Here is a 24,367-nt window from a genome sequence, read left to right on the forward strand (position 1 = left end):
GCTCCCTCAGCACTGACCCTCCGACAGTGCGGCGCTCCCTCAGCACTGACCCTCCGACAGTGCGGCGCTCCCTCAGCACTGACCCTCCGACAGTGCCCACTCCTTCAGCACTGACCCTCAGACAGTGCGGCGCTCCCTCAGCACTGACCCTACGACACTCCCTCAGCACTGACCCTCCGACAGTGTGGCGCTCCCTCAGCACTGACCCTCGGACAGTGCGGTGCTCCCTCAGCACTGACCGTCCGACAGCGTGGCACTCCCTCAGCACTGACCCTCCGACAGTGCGGCGCTCCTTCAGCGCTGACCCTCTGACAGTGCCCACTCCCTCAGCACTGACCCTTTGACAGTGTGGCACTCCCTCAGTACTGACCCTCCGACAGTGCCCACTCCCTCAGCACTGACCCTCCGACAGTGTGGCACTCCCTCAGTACTGATCCTCCGACAGTGCGGCGCACCCTCAGCATTGAACGTCCGACAATGCAACACACCCTCAGGTGAGGGCAAGACACAGAATCATTCATGATAATGTCAGCCAGTATGGGACCAACATGTACAAACCACAGGCTCTGTGTCATCTTTTCTGTCAAGCCCTGTTGGGAAGCTGCAGTTCTGTGAAACAGAGCGTGCGATGCGAAACCAGTCCCTCTTAGCCACTCCTGAGCATTTAGTGCCATCTGGTGTTAGTCTCTGAAACAACTGCAGGAGGCACAGCCCAGTTTGTTGGAAACATTCAGCTCCCAAGATTCGGAGACAGCAAGAATGGCAGATGCTGGAGTCAGAGTCAATACAGTGTGCAGCTGGAGGAACATGGCAGGTCTGGCAGATTCAGAGGAATAGGAAAGTCAATGTTTCAGGTCAGGACTCTGCTGTCAGACCTCCCAAATTTCTCCAGCCTTCTCTTTTTTTTGTCAGTAAGGTTCAGTCTCAAGTGGTTAGAAAACGTCCGGCTCTGACTTCCTGCTGTGGATCACACGTTTCCCTCTCCGGTCCCAGCCCAAAGGGTCACGGTTACAATCTCTGAGGAATTGCCAACAACGAACACCCTCAGTGTCATCAGATGACTCAAAGAACTTCATAGGAACCATCTGGGATAAAACGTCTTGTACCAAGTCACAATTAACTTTTTAAAAATTCTTTCATGGGATGCAGGTATCATTAGCAAGATTGGCATGGGCTGCCAGTTCCTAAATGGTAGTAAGTGCAACAAAATGTTGGCCCTGTCAACCCACATCTGAGAAAATCAGCTAAAGCATCATGGCCTGTTATCAGGAAAAGCTTAGGGCACCTTACCCAATAAACAGCTCCAAATTAATCTCAATTCACTCCTTGGTATTTCAAGTGAGAAAAAGCTACAAACATATTTTGAGTAGATTCGCTTTGATATGTTTTATTTGAAAGACAGGATGCAAAATGACACTTTACAAAAAGTAACACTAGCTCACAGATAAGTCCTATTTAAATATTACTGTACACTTCACAATAACTGAATTCAAAATGTCAAAGGATAGGTCACAGAACCAGATACATAATGGTGAATATTTAATAAAATTAGTTTAAAAAAATGGACCATCTACTAACACAAAATGGTTAACAAGGACATATGGTTCAAGAGGTCAGAATAAATTAAAAAGGATTTACAATAAATGGACATTGATAAAATTCAATGATGATAAAGGAAGTTGGAAGGGGAGAGAGAGCTTAATACTGAGCTCAATCCAGCTCTAATGTAGCGATCCAAGAGATGGGCTATTGTAGGTGCTATACTGCATATTCCCATTCTTCAAGCCAACCTTGGTCATTATCACCCCATCTTTCCTAAGGTGCAGTCTTTTACTGTACAATTACAGTGCCAGCACATCAACTAGACTGTGAAAGAGACAAGCTTTCTGCTCGTTAGGAAACCAAGATTGCACCAGCTCTCTACGCAGACACACACGCATCGCCATATTGAATACTGATCATGAGTGTGAATGCAGACTGAGGCCGATTCAAACTTGATGGGCACCAATGCGGTGTGTGTGCGCACAAGGGAGGTTAATTTCTAATCAAATCACTGAGGGATTTTGTTCCCAGACACAGGGAGATCAGCTTATTGTGGGAGAGCAATTTTAGTCAGTACCATTGTTGGAGAAATCTAAGATAGTGTGCAACATCAGTTTGACAACCTACCCTATTACACTCCCCAGAGAATGCAGTCAGATGGGGTATCACTCCAGTGATCCATTAGGATTCCTGGCCAGTCAGTTAGATTAAAATCACTGTATGTTTAAGATATGCAATATGTCAGAGAATGAGATAGTGTGCACTGAGATCTGCTCTAGTGTGGTCCGACAGGGCTTTCCTTAGTCCCACAGCATTGTGAACAAAATCAGACAAAAGATTAGGCTTGGGGATTTACTGAAGTTGTGAGTGGGGTAATAGTTCAAAAATATTCTCTACTGACAAAAAAAATTTAAAAATCTTTTGTAAGAAAATACAAATGATAAAATATAGATGTAATGAGCAATTATACAACTGAATTAATCCAGCACCAAAGAAAAATTGGTTGATTTTAAAAACAGACCATGAAACCTATTCTACATCTCAGAGGGCCAGGTGCCAGTACTGGGTCTATTGTGGTCTATTTTAAACCAGAAGTTGGAAAATCCTGGCTCTGCACATTAATAAATAAAGACAGCACTTTGCGAGATTTTAACAAACACACGTTCTCTCCTCTGCAGCAAAACCCAATTTTTAAAATTTAACCAAACAGGATTTTGAATATTTGATACATCTAAATATTTAATAGCTGAAATAAAAGCAGAAAAAAAGACTGGGAATACAACTCAGTGAGAATCCCAAAGTAACACAGTTTAGTATTTCTAATGAAAGGTTCCTTTGGCCACTTGACAAGTCATTTCCATATCTACAGAACATGATAGATCAAATTGTCAACCCCAACATATTCTGCTTTGAACTCAGGATAACGAAGACAACACTGTAAAATGAAACATGTTGGAGTTCAATGACTTCAACGTACAGCCTGTCCTCTAAAGTATAGTTATTCCTTGTTTCACTCTTACCTCAAGATGTAGAAGTTCTGGGGGGTGATACATCTGCCTTTTCTCTTGGTCATTTAAGGAAGTTTTGGTTTTCAGACTACTGTAGGGAAAATAACCTTTGTAATGTCAAGGATGAGATGATGGTTTGAGACTGGAGGAAGAGGTGACCCTATGTCCACGTTCTAAACTATGAGGCACAGTCACTTTCATTTAGTATGAGAAAGACTCTAGGGGTTTGAGAGTGAGAAGATGCTGGCTATTAGAATGAGAAATGTACAGGTGAAACTTTGTCTGGAGTCTGAATGAATCAGTCTCAGAGGTGAATGGACAGTGATGACAGTGTCCAGTGCTGACACTTCTATAAATACAAACCAACAAAACGGTGTGTGCAATGCAATGGTAATAGAATGAAACTGCCCACTAATATCATCAAACTACACTGCATCTTCAAAATGAGTCAAGGCAGAGGACATCAAGGAACAGGTTCATAATAAGCTCACATAAAACTTGTTTAGAGAAAAATAAATGCTTTATAAAACACAAGAGGCAAGGTGGTTTGTGCAAAGCGGCGTTAAGAGCTTTCTGTTTGTCTTCAGTCTTGATAAGGGTTCTGTTCTCAGCATGAACCAAACACACATTTCCTCAGGTGAATCAAGACTGAATCTATTTCACTCTTCTTTTTTTAAAAAAGAATCTGCATTTTAGCTTCACCAGTAGGTGACCAGGAGGGAGGTTCACCTGTACTGTCTCAGCATTTCACAAGCGGTATTCTAGCCTCTCATATCCCTAGCCATAACTATCTTCCATTCTATTAGTATTCAAGCTCTGTGGGCAAGGTCTACAATTCCTAATCACAGAGCACTTCCAGCTCCAGTTTCCAGCTGCAAGGTACAAAGAAGCAATGAATTCTCTCCAAAGATAACAGCCAGATTGTAATTTTCTGTCTTTTAAGCCATTCAGTGGGTGTGTTAACCTCACAGTATAGCAATTTAAAACTACAGCTTTTCACCATTCTGACATCAGAAACTCTGATTATGTTATTTAAATTCCATCCCACACAATTGAATATTTGTCTTGTGAATAAAGAATTATAAATTATATTTATATTAAAAAGAGAGGGGGGTCATAGCTGCCTACTGCACTAACTTCTGTCAGACAGAAGAAAGGAAATTGGGTTCTGAAATGACAGCTTATTTCACCACAATTCAGCTTCTTGAAACGCTTACATTTCATAATGCGTTTAGAACTGAAGAAACTGCTTTTCTACACAAATTAATGTGTATTTATTTTTGGAGAATAGAAATGGCAATGGATAATGTTACAGATCAGCAAGAGTGGTTAGCGGCCACACCCTCTCCTGGTCCCAAACGCCCAGTGACCGTTTCTCCTGGTCCCAGTGGGTCAAGTAGAAATTCAGCCCATTTCAAATACCAGCTTTTTACAAGGCAAAGCATCAGGTACTGATTTTAAACATCTCCTTGCCGTCCGAAGGTGCAGGGCTTGCACTGGTGCTGTTGGTTAGCCTCTGCTGCTTTCTTCATGTCTGACCCAACGCATTGAGGATGTTCCCAATGGAGGAGAGGAGGGAGGGGAGGGGAAGGGAATCTGGCAGATTACTCACCCTTCAGCCTATAGGGTAACTGACCCCAACAGCTATTCCAGCCGACAGCAGCTCACAGCACGGAGCATGGCCAGGGCCTGCTAGAGTACGTGACTCTGAACCACAAACAGCAGCAAATATCGAAACAATGCCAAAGAATTCTATACCTTAACAGAAGTTTCAGTTAGCTGTAGTGGTTTAGAAAGATGTAAATTTAAAGAGTAAAAAGAATAATATTTTACAAAATGCAAATTTTCTGGTTTTGATGTGAAAAGCTAAGATTTAAGATTTGTAAACAATTTGCATTACATCTATTTAAGTCAAATACAGTACAATCATGTGCCCTGTGCTGGGGTGGTTATTGTCTGGCAATGGTCAGCTTAAACTGAAAAACATTTCAACCTTAACTCAGCTAAACATACACGGAAAAGAATACAGTTAAAAACCAAAAGCAGTGACTAGTGCTTTAATCATTAAAAAAATAAGTCTTGTAGCCCATGAGCCAATCTGTAAATGCTCTCCTTCACTCTGTAGTGTCCAGATATATTCTCTCCTGCTGTCACCTCCAAAGTAATAAGTTGGGGTGGTTACACTCTGTCCGTCCTGAATGTATCTTCTATCGCAGGGTCAGCCAGAACCAGATCTGGATCACTGAGCATGCTCAGTCCATCTAGGCTAAGTGGTTCGATCTTTAACTCATCATCCAGTTGGAACTGGCCATCGGTGTCAAAGGTCAGGTCTGGGACACCAGCCAGAGCACTGCTGATATCCTTGGACAGGCTAGGTGGAGAATCCCCTGAATGCAACACAAGCAGACTTCAGTAACGGGCTGGCAGAGGGTCATACACTAAATTTACAAATCCACCTCTTTACTGGCTGCTGTCTCTCTCGCAGAAATGGTCCTGGTTCCCTGCTGACCTCAGTGATGACTGAAAATGACCATCTTTTTTAACCAGGAAGTGGGGACAATGTGGAATTCACGACCACATGGTTAGGGGAATAGCACAGATGTATTAAGGGGAAATGAGAGAAGCATAGCAGGAGAAAAGAACTGAAGGCTATGTCGACTTTCTCATCAATAGTTCAGGGTTGCTTTATCAATTAAAAGGTGGTGCTTCATCAATACATCCTGGAATGTTTACAGCCTGCACTGCTCAGTTTTATTAAGTCCAATAAAACTAACTTTCTCTTCCAAAGCCGTGCTATCACAGACAATAGGAAAGAACTTAAACAAGGAATCAGATGGCCTAAAAAGGGTCATGCAAATTTATTTGCAAACAGGACTAAGGAGAATCCCAAGGCTTTCTATACATATAGAAAAAGCAAGAGGGTAGCCAGGGAAAGGATTGGCCCAGTCAAGGATAAAGGAGAGAAGCTATGTGTGGAGCCAGAAGAGGTAGGTGAAGTCCTAAACGAATACTTTGTGTCGGTACTCACCAAAGAGAAGGAATTGGTGGAAGATGATCACAGGGAACGGAGTATGGAGTTTACGGGCCAAGTTGCTAAGGAAGAGGTGTGCGTCTTAAAAAGCATTGAGGTAGATAAGTACCTGGGTCCTGATGGGATCAATCCCAGAATACTGAGGGAGGTGAGAGAACAAATTACAGAAGCACTGATAGACATTTTTGTATCCTCTTTGACCATAGGTGAGGTTTCAGAGGACTGGAGAATAGCCAATGTTGTCCCATTGTTTAAGAAGGACAGCAGGGGTAATCCAGGAAATTACAGGCTTGAGAGTCTCACATCAGTGGTCGGGAATTTATCAGAAAAGATTCTCAGTGACAAGACCTATATGCATTTAGAAGCAAATGGATTTATTAGCGACAGATAGCATGGTTTTGTCCAGATGGAGTTTAATCCGCAAAAATGTTAGGTTGATGCATTTTGGAAGGTCAAGTACAGTTGGAAATTATACAATGAATGGCAGAACCCTTAGGGGTATTGATAAGCAGAGGGATCTGGGTGTGCAAGCCCACAGATCACTGAAGGTGGCAGTGCAGGTGGATAAGTTAATAAAAGAGGTTTAGGGCATGCTTGCTTTTATTAGAAGGGACACTAACTATAAGGAAAGACAAGTTATGCTGCAGCTTTATACAACTGTAATTAGGCCACACTTGGAATACTGCATTCTGGTCACCACACTGTCAGAAGGATGTGGATGTTTTGGAGAGGGTACAGAAAACATTTACCAGGATGTTGCCTGGTATGGGGGGTGATTTTAACTATGAAGAAATGTTGGATAGACTGGGTTTTTTTTTCACTGGAATGCAGGAGGTTGAAGGGTGACCTAATAGAAGTTTATAAGATTGTGAATGGCATGGATAGAGTGGAAAGTAAGAGGCTTTTTCCCAGGGTGCAGGGGTCAATTACTAGGGGACACAGGTTCAAGGTGACTGTGCCTGTGTGCGTACGGGGGTGGGGGTGGGGGGGAGGGGAGACAGAGAGAGAGAGAGAGAGAGAGAGAGAGAGAGAGAGACAGAGAGACAGAGACACAGACAGACAGAGAGTTTAAGAGATGCGAGAGGCAAGTTTTTTGCACAAAGGGCGGTACCTGGAACGGACTGCCAGAGGTGTAGCATTCAGTAAAAACCTGAACAGATGCGTGAATAGGAAGGAAATTGAGGAATATGAATCCTGTAACTGAAGACAGTTTTGGTATGGAAGGACAAAATGTAGTGGCACAGGCTTGGAGGGCCGAAGGGCCTGTTCATGTGCTGTACTGTTCTTTGAAGACTATTCCTTTACCATCCGAACTCCTCCTGTAAAATTCTAATGAACCACGGCAGTTCCTGAGAACATCCCTGACCTTAACGAGTGGTGAGGTGAATTAATAGAACAGGCCATTTAGTCTCACTCTTATTTACTTTCCCCTCAAGCCTCTTTCCATTCCTTTTAATTTCATCCTATCAATATGGCCATCAACTTGAAATGCTTCTCTCTGCACATGTTTCCCTCATTTCTGGCATTTTGTCTTTATTTCAGACTGTCAGAATTTGCAGTATTTTACTTTCAGGTCTGTCAAAGTAGCACTGCTATTTTTTTCTTCCATGTGCATTTCCCCAGCTCCCCCCAGCCAGTGTTAGTGATGAGCTGCTCACCTGTTAAAATGATGTTAGGGATATTCCCAGTACAGGTAGAGTATGGCAGGTTGGGTTTCAGATGAGATGGGTCTTGCAGACTCCCAGTCAAACCCGCTGAGGAGGCCTGCGAATAGTGCAGGCTGGGGCCTGGGTTATAGAAGCTGTTGCCGCTCATTGCCAAGGAGCCGACTGGGTTTTCCAACATGTTGAACTGCTCCAGCTGTGGGAGATGGGGTGAAATGAGAGGAGGGGTAAAAAAAAAGCTTCATAAATTTTACCTTTGTTGTAAGGGAGAGTTGTTAGTTTTCTCCAAATGTGGTATAAAGCGGAAGTGTCCAAACTAAGGTTTTGAACTAAAGAGGGTCAAAGAGTAGGCCATTCAGCACCATCTGAGTCTGCAATATGGCTCACTAATTTGGCCTGGTTCACTAACACATCAATTTCAATTCAGAACACCATGAACTGTCAGCTGTGGCTCAGTACAAACTACGCCTGCCTCAGAGTTAGAACACTGTGGGTCCAATGATTAGAACATGGCAAAAATCTCAGAAGAATGTCCTAGTACAGTACTGAAGAAGTGCTACACAGTCTGTGGTGCTGACATTTGGGTAAGGCATTAGTTGGAGGACTATATGTTTTCTCAGGAGGATATAAAAGATCCCATAGCATGTAGAAGAGGAGAGGGAAGTTATCTCTGATATCCTGGACAATTCTTATCCCTCACCCAATATCACAAAAACAGAGCTCACCAGTACTGTTTGTGGAAGTTTTCTGTACACCTGTTGGTTGCTGCATTCCTTACATTACAATAGCAGCCACATTTTAAAAGTATGTCACTGGTTGTAAAGCATTTTAGGTTCTGAAGGTTGTGAGCAGCAAGGTTTAAATACAAGTCTTATTTTTTTTATCAAGAATTAAAAATATAAACAGAGTAATGGATAGGGGGATTACCGTTTCCAGATTCCTTAGAATGAAGGCAAAATTTGGACAAACCTTATAGCAGTAAGATGAAATGAATGCATTCCCCTGTGCAGGGGAATCAAAAATGTAAATTTTGATGGAAAATGGCGTCGAGGTGGCGGCTTGGGGAGGGAGACAGAATTTAATTTTAATTACTGCATATACTTGAGTAATGGCTGATCTCACGTACAGGTCAACCCCTGACTTTTAACGAAAAACTCCAAACTTTGTACTTACCAGTCACTTTCAGAGGTGTGAACCTACTCATAGGAGAGCACACCAGTGAAAGGAGCTGCTGAATTCAATTAAACAAAAAACTCTTGGGCTCCTTTTTGCACTGTTGAGAGATTGGGTTGGATTTGACTCAGCAATTTAGTGAAAGCTAGTCAATGGGAGAGGGTGGTCCAAAATATTACCTGTGTGTAAGTGCAGTCCCTACGTCGTCTTTGAAATCAAACCCTTACCCGAGTACATATGGTACCTTACGCGGGGTGATGAAGGTAGGGAACAGACTTTACAGGGACATTTGTAAAAGTGTATCACTAATGCCTATAAGGTACAGAAAATCCAAAAGGTTCTGAGCTTTAGATCAAACAGGTGGAATGCAGGGATCCCTCTCACTTGTCCTGTTTCCTCTGTTTGCCTCTGGGTGATCACAAGAGAAGGGAATTACGAGTGGCTTAAAAGGTCACACAAGTCACAACTAAAGGGCAGGCACTAAGGGAGGACGCCTGGTGTGAGCAGCAGGTGGCAGGGAGCTGAGGAGAGATTTCTTCTCTCAGAAGACCATTACTTTTTGTAATTCTATTCTGTAGAAAGCAGTAAAAGATGAGCGATTGAATACGTTCAAAGCTGAATAAGAACCGAAAGAACTGCGGATGCTGTAAATCAGAAACAAAAACAGAAGTTGCTGGAAAAGCTCAGCAGGTCTGGCAGCATGTGTGAAGAGCAATCAGAGTTAACCCAAAACGTTAACCCAGACCTGCTGTGCTTTTCCAGAAATTACTGTTTTTGTTACATTCAGAGCTAAGTTAGATCTTTGATCTCCAAAGGAATTCAAGGTTATGTTGATAGAAGGTGGGTGGTGGTGGTCGGGGGGGGGGGGGGGGGTGCGGTGCGGGTGGTGGAGTTAAAACACAGTCAGATCAGCTATGATCTTGTTGAATGGCAGGGCATGTTTGAGGGGCCAAGTGACATCCTACACCTCCTCCTAATTTGAAGGTTCTAACCCCAAGATACTCTTCGAATTAAGTGAGTGAAGGTCTAACAGTAATTTACAGTAAACAATGCTTACAGACTGATGGATGAATATGCGAATACAAGTATAAACACAAGTCGGCGGTGGAGACAACTAATGATCAATGGAGACGGAGAGGATCACATTGTACTCCAATCACAAGTTTACACCACTGTATAAAATATTTAGCATACCATAACCCGATCCCACTCTGATATCCCTAGACTGCTGGGGATCTCCATAGGTCTGTGGATGGCAAACTTCCATACCTGCTGTGACAAAGGCTTGGTGTTTCTGGCAACTAAGTGCTGCCCAAAACATGGATCACTGAAGACATTTTCCAATGAGTCATTCTGTCAAATAGCAACAAAGTGGAGATAAAGGACAGTGCATGAATCCTGTGTTAACACATTAATGAAAGACAAGGTTAATTTACATAAACAGCTTTGTACATTTTAAAACATATATTATATTTAGACAATGATAATTCCAACTGGTTTCATTAACACCAAGCACTTCCAGACAGATCTAGGTTAGTTACTACTGTCATTCTGGGTATTAATTAGAATACTCTTACTGTGCTATACACGGATTTGTTACCTGCAAATCCACGCACTTGCTAGATCAACCGGATTTTCTTTTCCCCTATGGATTTCTCCGTTCATTATTACAGCTAGGAGTTTCTATTATAGTGCTATCCATGATTTGGTGATACCCAGGAAGGTGCATACCCCTATGCCCTGTGGATAATGATGATTTAGTGCAAACAAAACAATGATTCTACATCTCTTCGAAAAACATCTGGTGAAATGGCTTTTTTCTGACAACCAAGAGTCAGGAACCTGCTATTGCCTTCACCCATTGGGGGCCTAACTAAACCCAATCTTAAGAGTTGATGGAGATATTCTGGCCCGAACCTGAAAGAGTTAATGACTGCCAAATCTTTGACAGCTCTGACTTCAAGCAGGTGATAGAGGATTTTAAATTGTTCAAATGCAGGTTGACCTCTGAGCTCTTCAGGCAGCATCAGGAATGTGTCAGGGCAGACACAGAGTGCTTCCGCTGGTCAGGGAGTCTCAGGACAAGGGGTCAAGCATTTAGGACCGAGTTGAGGAGAAATTACTTGTGAACATATTAAATTCTTTATCCCAGCCTGTGGTGAACTTCCATCATTGAGTATATTTAAGGCTGGAATAGACAGATTTTTGGTCTTAGGAAATCGAAGGTTATGGGAGCGGGCAGTAAGGAGTGTGTTGAACCACAAGTCAGCGATGATTGCTTTAAACAATGCAGCAAATCTAACAGGACATAAGTGTTAGGGTTAGGTTAATGCTTCATGCTGAGTTTAGACTTTAAATCTGAACCAATGAGATTAGAGGAAATTAGCTCAAAAGTGAGCCTACAGATAGGGTGTCAGTAATGCAGTTATTAGGCTCCTCCATCAGAATGTTATTCTTCTCTACCTCTTTAACCTCCTCCAGTCCTTCAAGATCCCCACACCTCTCCGATATCTCAGCTGCTTCCTTCATTTCTCTTGCTTCACCACTAACTCCCACAGCTTCAGCTGTCTGAGCCCCAATCTTGGAAACACACTCATTAACCTCTGCCATTCTCAATCCTCCTAAGATAGAACATAGAAAATAGAACAGTACAGCACAGAACAGGCCCTTCAGCCCACAATGTTGTGCCGACCATTGATCCTCATGTACGCACCCTCAAATTTCTGTGACCATATACATGTCCAGCAGTCTCTTAAATGACCCCAATGACCTTGCTTCCACAACTGCTGCTGGCAACGCATTCCATGCTCTCACAACTCTCTGCGTAAAGAACCTGCCTCTGACATCCCCTCTATACTTTCCACCAACCAGCTTAAAACTATGACCCCTCGTGCTAGCCATTTCTGCCCTGGGAAATAGTCTCTGGCTATCAACTCTATCTATGCCTCTCATTATCTTGTATACCTCAATTAGGTCCCCTCTCCTCCTCCTTTTCTCCAATGGAAAGAGACCGAGCTCAGTCAACCTCTCTTCATAAGATAAGCCCTCCAGTCCAGGCAGCATCCTGGTAAACCTCCTCTGAACCCTCTCCAAAGCATCCACATCTTTCCTATAATAGGGCGCCCAGAACTGGACGCAGTATTCCAAGTGCGGTCTAACCAAAGTTTTATAGAGCTGCAACAAGATCTCACGACTCTTAAACTCAATCCCCCTGTTAATGAAAGCCAAAACACCATATGCTTTCTTAACAACCCTGTCCACTTGGGTGGCCATTTTAAGGGATCTATGTATCTGCACACCAAGATCCCTCTGTTCCTCCACGCTGCCAAGAATCCTATCCTTAATCCTGTACTCAGCTTTCAAATTCGACCTTCCAAAATGCATCACCTCGCATTTATCCAGGCTGAACTCCATCTGCCACCTCTCTGCCTATCTCTGCATCCTGTCAATGTCCCGCTGCAGCCTACAACAGACCTCTACACTGTCAACGACACCTCCGACCTTTGTGTCGTCTGCAAACTTGCTGACCCATCCTTCAATCCCCTCATCCAAGTCATTAATAAAAATTACAAACAGTAGAGGCCCAAGGACAGAGCCCTGTGGAACCCCACTCACCACTGACTTCCAGGCAGAATATTTTCCTTCTACTACCACTCGCTGTCTTCTGTTGGCCAGCCAATTCTGTATCCAAGCAGCTAAGTTCCCCTGTATCCCATTCCTCCTGACCTTCTGAATGAGCCTACCATGGGGAACCTTATCAAATGCCTTACTGAAGTCCATATACACCACATCCACAGCTCGACCCTCATCAACTTTTCTAGTCACATCCTCAAAAAACTCGATAAGGTTTGATGCTGCTCATTTTACATCTCATATGGCTTGGAGAATCTTATTTTATTTGATAATTCACCTTTAAAAAGCCCTAGGATGTTGTACTCTGTACATGTTGCTATATAAATTTAAGAGGTTTTTGCTCTTTCTTCATAAAACAATTTGCAAGTTCTCTGATTGCACTGTGAAAACTTTAAATTATTCATCCATGTACTTTTGAGAAATAATCCAGTGTGCTGATAAGTACTTACATCATCGGAGATATTAATAAATTAAGTGAATAGGTAGAATAGCAGTAAGTGGATTTCAAAATAGGCAAGTCTGAAACTTAGAACTGAGTATTTTCAAACAGTGTAAAACAAGAAGCAGTGAAGGCCCAGAGAGACTGAATCATAGAATGCTTCCAGATTGGAAGCAGGCCACTTGGCCCATCTAGTCCACACTGACCGTCTGAAAAGCATCCCACCTAGACCCACCCACCTACCCAATCCCCATAACCCTGCACTTCCCGTGACAAATTCACCCAGCCTGCACATCTTTGGACTGTGGGGGGAAATCCATGTAGACACAGACATGTGCCCGAGGGTGGAATCAAGCCCGGGTCTCTGGTGCTGACAGGCAGCAGTGTTAACCGACTGAGCCATCATGCTGCCTAAAGTTCAGGCACACTGATCACTCAAACATCATAAACAAAAAGACAAATGAAATGCTGGCCTTTATCTCAAGATGATGATCAGAATACAAGAGGGAAGAAGGCATGCTTCAGCTTTACAAAGGGCTGGTTAACCCACATTTGGAGCAATGGGCACCAGACACGCAAAACATGTATTAATGAGATAAATATATAAAAGAAGAAAGTTGAACAGAAACGTTCAATCATATGCCCTATCAAACTTGTGCTACTGTTCAATATGATCATGATTCTCCTTACACCACACCTTCATTTTCCCAGCTGTTTTCCATATCCCTCAATTCCCTAAGAACTGAAAATGCGGCTCTCCCAGTTTGAATATATTCATTCGAAAAGCATGCACCTTGAGTCAGTGAATCTAATGGATTTACAACCTTTTCCAAGAGAAGTCATTTCTCCTTATTCTTGAGACAGTGCCCCCGTTTTAGATTCCCCAAGCAGCAAAAACACTCCCTCAGACAGGTTGACCTGATCAGTTCCCAGGCTACTCAATGTTTGATCCAATGACTGAACACTTACGGTGGGAGAGTGAAGCTCGATCGGCGATTGTTGAGAGAGGTGATGAAGAGGAGACACTGGTGACTGTCCCTGTAGATGCTGCACTTTGTGTTGGGATTGGTGCAGTTGCTGATAGAGGGGATAAGGCGGCAGGTGTTCCATGGTCATGTTACTTGTATCCAAGGCAACCCCCTGTGAACCAAAAGGCAGAATTAGACTGTACTTTGGGAACAGAAATGACTGGTTTCTCTCCCAGTCTCTGATCAGGTTATCTGTACACAGTATCACTTGTCACAGCCCAAGGAAAGTCAGTACTGAACATGTGCAACATATTTGGCTTTTTCTGCTTCTGTGCATTTTTCTGCCCCCCACAGACTGTAGCTCTTTTAAATGAGAATGATGCATCGCTCCATTTCCCCTGTCCAGCTGGGAGCTCACTGTCAAGACAGGGCTGGTGCAGTGCTCCAGGCCCAGCACCGCAACAGAAACCTGTACCTCCCTACTCATCATTTCACAGGAAAAGAAATTGCAATGAGGTGGCTACAAGCAATAAACTTAGCACGATTTCTGTACAATCCAAATGCTTTTTCATCTGAAAGCCCTGTCCATTGGGTGGAAATTGGCTGCACTGCACATGTTTATACCAAGTCTCACTAAATGGCTATCCAATCCGCTCCATAGAACCTGCTCCTTGGGCTACACCTCCATTTTACCGGCCTCCTCGTGCAAAATGTGGCCACATTTGTTAGAGTTTGGTACAAGCAGCTGCTGGCTCTGATGATCTAGGCTGAATTAACAAAACAGGCAACACAGAGACATGAAGTGCAGACTACTTTAATGCACGGAACCAGGGGTCACAGTCTGAGGGTTTGGGGTAGACAATTTAACATGGACATGAGGAGACATTTCTTCACCCAAAAGGTGGTGAGCCTGTGGAATTATTATCACAGGAAGCAGTTGATGCCAAAACATTGAATGCATTCAAGAGGCGGCTCGGTATAGCACTTGGAGCGAATCGGATCAAAGGTTATGGGGAGAAAGCAGGGCTGGACTATTGAGTTGGACGCTCGGTCATGATCGTGATGAATGACAGAGCAGGCTCAAAGGGTTGAATGGCCTCCTCCTGCTCCTACCTTTGAGGTTTCTAAGTCTGCTAGTTATCAGCCACAGGAGCTAGTTTCTTAAAAACATCCTCTGATGGCATATGGGCATCACTGGTTCAGCTAGCATTTCCTGTCCATCTTTAATTAGTTAATAGTGAACCGCATTGCTGTGGGTCTGGAGTCACATGTTGGTCAGACCAGGTAACAATGGCAGATTTTCTTCCCATAAGGACATAAATGAACTATATGAGTTTTTCCAACAATTGACAGTGGTTTTGTTAGAATCTCACATCTAGATTTTTATTGAATTCAACCTCCACTTTTTGCCATGGTGAGATTCAAACCCAGGGCACGACATTTTCTGGATCTCTGGATAAATAATCTCACGATAATATCACTAGGGACACCGCCTCGCAGGGTGATTGCCTGACCAACCAGCGCAGTGAGTTCAATGGAAGGACACCTGCTCCTGCTGTCCAGATCAGACGACCCAGGGCAGACTCACAAGCTGCTGCGTCTGATCTATGAGACTTTAGCAATATAGCGAAGCTGCTCCATTATTATTAGAGGGCAGGCAATTTAATGAAAGTGTAACCCCTTGTCCACTGGAGCCACATTTAAGGACATTCCATCACTCTTACTTGTGCAATCGAAGACAGCGTTGGTGACATGGTTGGTGAGAACTGTTTGCTCATGGATCTTCGAGACTCCATTCCTGGTGAGAGTGTTAGCGGACTGACCGGTGTCTGCCGGCGTCGTGGCGAGCCCTTCAAGGCAGTTGGGATTGATGGGTTGCTTAGTGAGGACCGCAATGAGGAGTGGATGGAGGGGTTGCTGAGGGAGTGGTTGTTTAAAGGAGACTGCAGCACAGAGTTGCTGAGTGAAGCCTGTATCGATGGGTTACTCAGAGAGCTGTGCAAAGATGTGGACAAACCTAGAGAAGGACAGAAAAGAAATGAATCAAACAAGTGAAAAGGTTTTGATAATGAACATCTACATGTGGAATGCATAATTTGGGAGGGAAGTGGGAGCTATACAATATTAACTTTCAAAATGTATATTTAAATATTTAGAAAGGAACATTTTGTATGGGGAAAGAGTGGGGGAGAAGCAGACTTAATTGGAATGACCTGTAGTTTAAGAGGCCAGGCACAATGGGCTGAGTGGCCTCCTCCTGTGCAGTGTAATTCTAATGTTTTCAATAAATACAGTTACACAAGATGAAGGCATCTACATTAATGTGTCAATGTCGAATTGAATAGTACACACTCAAAGGCACCTGGTTGAATTGTCAGTATGTGCTGAATTAATTGCCAAGAGAAGTATGATTATCCATTTCACTAATTGTGAGCCCCCAATGGGCGGAGAATGGGGAATCTTCCAGGGTTCTCACCTCTACGCAGTAATCAATGCGGATTTGTGGTCATCAGACAGGGTTGTGATATCTTGCACAGTTACAGTCTCTCACTGATGGTGCTCAGTGAGGTTTTTAACATGCAGGTTCACTTGGCAGTTAGGAAGGCAAATGCAATATTAGCATTCACTTTAAGATAGCTAGAATACAGGAGCAGAGAGGTACTGCTGAAGCTGTAGAAGGATATGGTCAGACCCCATCAGGAATATTGTGAACAGTTTTGCGCCCCATATCTAAGGAAGATGAGCTGGCATTGGAGGAGGTTCAGAGGAGGTTTTCAAGCATGATCCCAGGGATAAAGAGCTTGTCATGTTAGGAGCAATTGAGGACTCTGGGTCTATACTCAATGGATACTGGGGATGGGGCAGGGTGATCTGATTGAAACATACAGAATATTAAGAGACTTGGACAACGTGGGTGTTTCTACCAGGACAGACTAGGACCCAAGGATTTAGAGTAAAGGGACGACTCTTTAGAACTGAGACAAGGAGGAATTTCTTCAGCCAGAGAATGGTTAACCTGTGGAACTCATTGCCAAAAAGGGCTGCGGATGCCACATTACTGAGTGTACTCAAAACAGAGCTAGACAGGTTCCTTATTAGTAAGGGTATCAAGGTTACACGGAGAAGGCAGGAGAATAGGATTGAGAAACTCATCAGCCATTATTGAATAGCAGAGCAGACTCGATGGGCTGAACGGCCTAATTCTGCTTCGATATCTTATGGTCTTACAGGTTGCACAGTTATAACTGTTGCTCCTTGTGAAATGGCAGGGAGCTAAGCTACACAATTCCAGGTGGACATTGATGCTAATTTCCTGCACCTCCTTCAATATGTGGCCAGTTTCCAGGAGGTGCTGATTACGCTTTGTGATTCTAGGTTGAACTTTGTCCTGCCCTCAAACTCCACAGGCCTAGGGGCAATATCGATGGAAAAGTGTTCTCCTGGCTCAGATACTGGGAATTGAGCCAGATGCTTCCTCGTCCATTTATCTGCAAGGCCTTACGGCCTTCTGCAATACAGCTTTGCTTGTCAGCAAATACCTACTCATATACCAATGTGACTTACAATTTATAAGAGAAACAATGAAAAGCAGCCATTAAAGCAGAATCAAATCAAAACTGCACAAATTGCTCCCTCACCTTGAGAGTTGCTGATGCCCAGTTGTGTCATGGTAGCAGCCAGGTTGCTGGTGCTGCTTCCTCCACTGATATTGGGGAAGTTGCTGTCTTCAGGGTCCAGAGGGGTCGGCAGAGGCGATGGGAAGTGAAGATTTGTGAGGTCTGGCAGAGAGCCTCCTGTGTTTAGTGACCCTTGAAAATGTAACAACCCAACATTCTGGTCTGGGGATGGATGGATACTTGGAGGGAATCAGAACACACAAATAAAAAGCTTGCACTTTTTTTTCTGAAGTTACATGCGAAAGCACTTTGTGGACAAATTTATTTTTCAATGAAATGCCTACAGCAACTATTTTAGCAGATATTTCTCACACAGCAAGATGCCAAAGACAGTGAGAGAAAAGAGCAGTTGATTTGTTTTTGGTTCATATAGCATTTCCCTCCAGGATGCAGTGCATTTTTAGTACGACATTGTGATGTTAGCCACGATTTTACATACAACCCACAGGATGTGGCTTGATCCATAATCTGGTGGAATAGAGGTTACCATCAACAACACACTCAAAACAGACATTATAATAAAACCCAGTGCAAGAATAAATATGGTACAGAACACTTTTGTTTGCAAATGTAGTGATTTTACTGATTACTATGGAAATGTTTGGCTTGGAATTTGTGACAGACTAGTCATTCTATGGCAAAATAAGGCATTTTCACCATGTGTCTTCTCACATATTATGATGGCATTGGTTTCTGACATTTCCCAAGTTGAACGAGGAGACAAACAGGCTCCGAATGGGTTCCGACTGCTGCCCTTTTATCTTTTGCCTCAGGTATGTTGTGCCACAGGACACATTTGGGAGGGATACTGAGTGAGGATTTCATAGCAAGACCAATGAAGCATCCCATTTCACTGCAAAGCTTGGCACATGAAAATTACTCTGGCAAACACATTGGCAGCAAGATCCCACATATATTCATTTATCACCAAATTGTTTCAGAGTGGAAGGCCAGGCAGTGTGGAAGTCTCTGAGCATTTTAACTTGGTGAAAATCTGTCTTTTCCCCAAACTCTGCATTGATTCAAGTTAAATAATCTCTAATGCCCTCTTCAGCTTAACGTGGCTGAATGGTTAACACCGCTGCCTCACAGTACTGAGGACCTGGATTCAATTCCCCCCCTCAGGAGACTGCCTGTGTAGAGTGTGCACATTCTCCCTGTATCTATGTGGCTTTCCTCCGGGTGCTCTGGTTTCCCTCTCTCGGTCCACAGAAATGCAGGTTAGGTGGACTAGCCATGCTAAATTGCCCATAGTGTCCAAGGATGTGCAGGCTAGGTAGATTAGCCATGGGAAATGCAGAGTTACAGGGATAGAGAAGGGGTTGGAGTCTGATGGGATGCTCTTTGGAGGGTCAGCATAGACTTGATGGGCTGAATGGCCAGCTTCCACACCGTGGGGATTCTATGATGCCAACATCCTCACGGACGGTGCATTCAGGAGCATAATTATTTGCTGCATGATAATTTTTCTCACCTCACGTTTGCTTCTTCTGCAAAGCACTTTAAAACAGTGCTGTCTGGTTCACTGCCCTTTTGAGCAGGAACATTATCAAAACTCCAATAAGCCTTCCCTTTTTCAAAGAAAACCAGTCCCAAATTTGTCAACCTTTCCTCATAGTTGAGGGGTCTCATCCCTGAAGTCATTCTTGCAAAACACCTCTGTTCTTACACCAATGTGTTCACATCCTTTCTAAAGTGTGATACTCAGCACTGTACACAATACTCCAGCTGAGATTCAACCAGTGCCTGACACAAGTTCATCCTAACCTTCCTGCTCCCACATCCCCTTGCTTTGAATACTGCATGCTTTAATAACAACTCTCTCTGCCTGTCCTACAACCTTTAATGACTCGTGCTCCTGCATACCTTTTAGAGCTATATCCTTCATTTTATGCTGTCTCTCCATGTTCTTTATATGCAAGTATATCATCTCATTCCTTACCACATTCAGCTTCATCTACCACCTACGCATCCACTCCACCAACTTGTCAATATCATTTTCAAGTTCTGCATTGTGCTCCTCCTTATTTATAATGCTGCAAAATTTGACGTTGTCTGCAAACTTTGAAACTGTTCCCCACAAACTGAAGTCTAGACTTTTTACATATGTCAGGAAAAGGAAGGGTCCCACTACTGACCCATTCCATCAGTGGCTGATTTGTTCTGGTTATGGGAAGAAGTGTAGGGTCAGGAAAGGCAACAAGAACAATCTAAGGAGTTGAAATTCACTTACCTGATGCCAGGAACTTCACAAGACTTGGGACGCGACAACAGCGACTGAACCTGAGGAACAAAGCAAGCAAAATAAAAATCCCTCACAAACCTGAGACATCAGCTCTGCAAGGCGAGCTTTACCAGTTCAACCTATCAGCCACAGTGGAGAAGGAACCAACATCAAGACTTAAAAAAACGCAAGGGAAAAAAGGAGTACTCACTGCTGCTGGTCTTTACTTCAGGTCATTAACAAGAAAGCAGCATGCACCTTAGATCCTTGATTTACAAACAACCTGGTTTAGAACCCCTTTAATTAAAGCACTCTATTATACAGGAAATAATGCTGGACAGAGCTGGTGTTAGAAACAGCAACAAGGCAGGTTAAGCAGTAAATAAAAACACATACACATTGGCAAAAGTCTGAAAAAGGTCAGAAACACACAGCAGGCCAGTTTGCACTAAGCGAAGACCAATATTTCTCTGTGTCTGTAGGTTTCTAGCATTTTTTTGCAATTTATTAGTATTATAACTTTTTAAAAAATTTAATATTTTGCACTAATTGCTGACGTTATCTGCAAATAACTGATCTCTGCTGTCATGCTAAACACTTCTCTTCCACCCAATGTTCCTAAATCCTAACAAAGTTCAGCTGCTGCAATAAAACTGGGGAGGCTTATTTGGTAGCTAACATCCTTAGCAAGAGAGAGAGGATGAGGCCACTGAGCCCTCAGTGTCTGTTTCTAGATTCAGTGAGGTTATTGATGATTTAGGAAGTCACCGCATAAAACTAATGTCACTGGATTAGTAATCTAGCACCCCTGGCTTATGCCCTGGGCTAATGGGTTCGAATCCCACCATAGATGGTAAAATCTGAATTCAAATGAAAACCTGTAATTTAAAAAAAAATAGCGATCATGATCAACTGTTGTACAAACCCATTTGACTCACTAGAGTCCTTTAGAGAAGGAAATTCCCGATCTTTATCTGGTCAGGCCTATACGTGATGCCAGTCCCACAGCAATGTGGATGACTATTGACTGCTCTCTCAGCAAATTAGGGACGGACAACTAATGCTGGTCCAGTCAGCAATGCAAATATTCCATGAGTGAATAAAAAAATGTAACCATGTTTTCCTGCCTTGATCCATTTTCAATAACACCCTTAACTAATTCTAAAATGCTCGCTGACATGCGCTGGATTCTTTCTCTGACCCTGGTCTCCAAAGAAGGAGCACGGATGCTGAGATAAAATGGCTATTTAATTCAAAGTTGAGGCTTAGCACAGACATTTATATGTCAGGTTTGTAACCCTTAATGGCAGAATTAAAACCGTCAAAAATGCCATCATTTCATAACCATTTTGCAAGTCTAATTTGTGTAAAATCTGAACGTTTTCACAGCTGAGGTATGGGAACGGTGACAAAAACAGAGCATGGAATTGTGGAATCGAAAATAAAGATGCAGAAAACTGAAGCAGGGGTCATGTGCTTGCTAGAACCAGTTATACTGCGATCTGCCACTCACCTTCTTTGCTTCCCACAGCTGTTTGGGTAAAGGTTTGTTCAGCTTTAAGAGACTGTCTTCATTTGTCAGGACTGGGAATGAAAAGACTGAATAAAAAGCAGTAATCTATTAATAATGCAATGAGGATGGCGAAAAAATAGGATTGGAAACAAAAACAAAACTCTTCAGGAAAACAAAGCTAAATGATTAGGATAATATGAAATAATTTCATAATCGAACATTTAATCGATTACTGAAATAATTAATCGATCACTATTATCGATTAACTAGAAGCCCAGGCTCTGCTTAACTTAATATGGCATTTTTTTGGATTATGGTTAGGGTTAAATTGAAAGCTTACATATTGACAGACCTCCATTAAGTTTATAGCGTCCCTTTAGTACCTGATTTACAAGTGCTTCACACACACAGAAAAAAAACAACTCTTTACAGATGAGAAAGATACCAGTTTTAAACTTTTCAGAAACACAGGACTTCTGTGAGTGCAAGGGTTAATGAGGGGAGCCAAACTGGCAGATCACTTCAGCAATTTTGACAGGAAAGTAATCTAGGTCTGCCAGGGAACTTTCTGTTGAAAGTCTTCAGTAACAGGATAAAGCAAAGTCTGAAAGTGGCTATTCCAACGTGGGTAAACTGAAACAAGCTATTAACTAGATTTTTAGATAATGGTTCTCCTTTTCCTCTGAAAGTACTACTTCTTTGTTAAACTTGCAATCCAAACATACCGACAATCTTCTCATACCTTGTTAAAATAACATTATATTAAACCTACAGAACTGAAACAGGCCATTCACTTTGACATGTATTGGGTGTTGCTGTGTGACCAAGGAGACCATTGACAACCTGGACTATTCTGATCAAAATCACAGAAATACTTATTCCACTTCTTACTAACAACATGAATTTGGATGAAAAACTTTCAGCAATATGACTTCAGCAATGTTACCAACTCGCATCACACATTCCTTTTAAATAAACCTAGAACCAAATTCCCAGTTCATCGTCATCATGACATTTGGTATCAGACACAAATTAAATTCACAGATCAGGAACAAGTTTAAAAGTGGGATTCAACCATTTCCAAACTGCCTACGGGCTGACCATGATCCGTTTATAACATTTCCAATATTTGAAACGATTTCAGGCTGCATGTGGACTTAGAACAAAACAGATTCAGGTTGATTTGAACTCACCTTCTCCCAGACTGTTCATCTCATCACAATAATTTACTGTAAAAGCAAAGAGGACACAATCACATAAATGATCATCAACCTGAAAACTCAGTCAGAAAGTGGCTGACATCATCTCAATCCCAAAGAGAGTTTGGTCTTTCTGCAGCTTAAAAGAATTTCAGATATAACTGTGGTAACCAGCTTCAGCACACAAGCTACTGGGTTACAAAGGTGAGGGCAAAATATTTGGCTAAAATTCTCTGCCCACACGATATCTACGTGGGCATTATTTCATTGGCCATTTAAGCTCACCATGTGTCAACCTGACAATAAAATTGGGCTAAGCATCATTGTTGAGTTCAACTCAATACTTTGCAGATGGTCATGCACAGGAGACCAACAACTTGGTCCTTGACTGACAAAACATTAAGAAGTAGGAGCAGAAGTAGGTCATACACTCCTGGAAGCTGCTCTGCCATTTGTATTGTTCTATGTTCTATTACTGATCATTTCCAACTTTCAACTCCACTACCACACTTCTTTATTTCACTCTTCCATGGGGTGTAACCATTGCTCGCAAGGCCAGCATTTACCATCCACTCCCAACTGCCCTTGAACTGAGTAACTTGTCAGGCCATTTCAAAGGACAGTTTAGGGTCAAACACATTGCTTTGTGGTTTGGAGTCTCATGTAGGCCAGACCACTTAAAGGCAGGAAGTTCTGATGAAGGACATCAGTGAACCAGATGGGTGTTTACAAAATTTGACCGCAGTTTTGTGGTATTTCAGGTTGCTTTATTCCATCACCTGCCATAGTGGGATTGGAACCCTAGGTTTTTTTTATTCACTCATGGGAAGTGGGTGTCGCTGGCTGGTCAGTATTCTTGCCCATCCTTAGCTGCCTTTGAACTGAGTGTAGTTCAGAGGGCAGTTGAGAATCAACCACATTGCTGTGGCTCTGGAGTCACAAGTAGGCCAGTCCAAGTAAGGGTGGCAGATTGCCCTCCATTGAGGGCATTAGTGAGTCAGATGTGTCTTACCAATAATTGACAATGGTTTCAAGGAAATCAGTAGACTCTTAATTCCAGATTTATTTTATTGAATTCAAATTCCATCATCTGCTGTGGCGGGATTCCAACCCATGCAGTCAGAACATTAGACTTAATCCAGAAATCAGCTAATGACATTACCATTAGTCCATTACCTCCCAGAAGTTGAGGGGACCAATTAGCTGGAGTTTCTGGGTTCCTACTCTCGTGACATTACCATTACATCGCTGCCTTGCCTAATACTCCATCCCATCCCTATATTCCTCAATTTCTATTGTGCCCAAAAAACTATCACTCTCTATCTTGAATATAATCAATGACTGAGCACCCATTGCTCTCTGGATACAGAGTTCAGCAGAGTCACACACTCTACATAAAGAAACTATTCTTCATCTGACAGCACATATTCCTTGGTTCTAGGTTCTCCAGCTAGGGAAAAAGAATTGACCCTCATCAAACCCTCAAACGATTTTACACATTTCAATGAGATCGCCTCTAATTCTTCTCAACTCCCAAGAGTCTAATCCATTCTGCTCCATGTTCCCATTTCCAACCCTGGCCAATTTAAACATTCTGGACTGGAGTTAAAAATGTGGATGACCTCACCATTCTGCCGGTCCTGTTGTGGGAACAGCTGGTTCCCGCTCATGAAGGCATCTTGCGGATTGGGATTCAGGGCACTGGTATGCAAAGCTGAGTCAGAGTTTGTTCTGTCAAAGTGATGAGGAGAAAGTGAGAAAAATAAATAAGAAGTTTATATACGGCCTTTCATAAA

At 42.8% G+C, this 24,367-nt stretch overlaps 1 protein-coding gene across 3 annotated transcripts in view; it reads right to left on the reverse strand.

Annotated features, from left to right (window-relative positions):
* Nucleotides 1–1,376: 1,376 nt before the first annotated feature.
* The window catches only part of crtc3 (CREB regulated transcription coactivator 3), a 78,535-nt gene continuing 55,544 nt past the window's right edge, over nucleotides 1,377–24,367 (reverse strand). For 2 of the 3 annotated variants that reach the window (XM_059640198.1, XM_059640199.1), the window contains 10 exons: nucleotides 24,199–24,302; nucleotides 22,566–22,601; nucleotides 21,373–21,458; nucleotides 19,869–19,918; nucleotides 17,597–17,814; nucleotides 15,683–15,975; nucleotides 13,960–14,130; nucleotides 10,113–10,271; nucleotides 7,740–7,941; nucleotides 1,377–5,437 (listed from right to left, as the gene is read on the reverse strand). In XM_059640198.1, the coding sequence (XP_059496181.1) occupies nucleotides 5,229–5,437; nucleotides 7,740–7,941; nucleotides 10,113–10,271; nucleotides 13,960–14,130; nucleotides 15,683–15,975; nucleotides 17,597–17,814; nucleotides 19,869–19,918; nucleotides 21,373–21,458; nucleotides 22,566–22,601; nucleotides 24,199–24,302 (1,528 nt within the window). In that variant the 3' untranslated portion in view covers nucleotides 1,377–5,228. The remainder of the gene's footprint in view (nucleotides 5,438–7,739; nucleotides 7,942–10,112; nucleotides 10,272–13,959; nucleotides 14,131–15,682; nucleotides 15,976–17,596; nucleotides 17,815–19,868; nucleotides 19,919–21,372; nucleotides 21,459–22,565; nucleotides 22,602–24,198; nucleotides 24,303–24,367) is intronic. The other variant, XM_059640200.1, reaches the window with a different exon arrangement.

This window comes from Stegostoma tigrinum, chromosome 36 (assembly GCF_030684315.1).
Source record: "Stegostoma tigrinum isolate sSteTig4 chromosome 36, sSteTig4.hap1, whole genome shotgun sequence".
In the NCBI taxonomy this organism is placed as follows: Eukaryota; Metazoa; Chordata; class Chondrichthyes; order Orectolobiformes; family Stegostomatidae; genus Stegostoma; species Stegostoma tigrinum.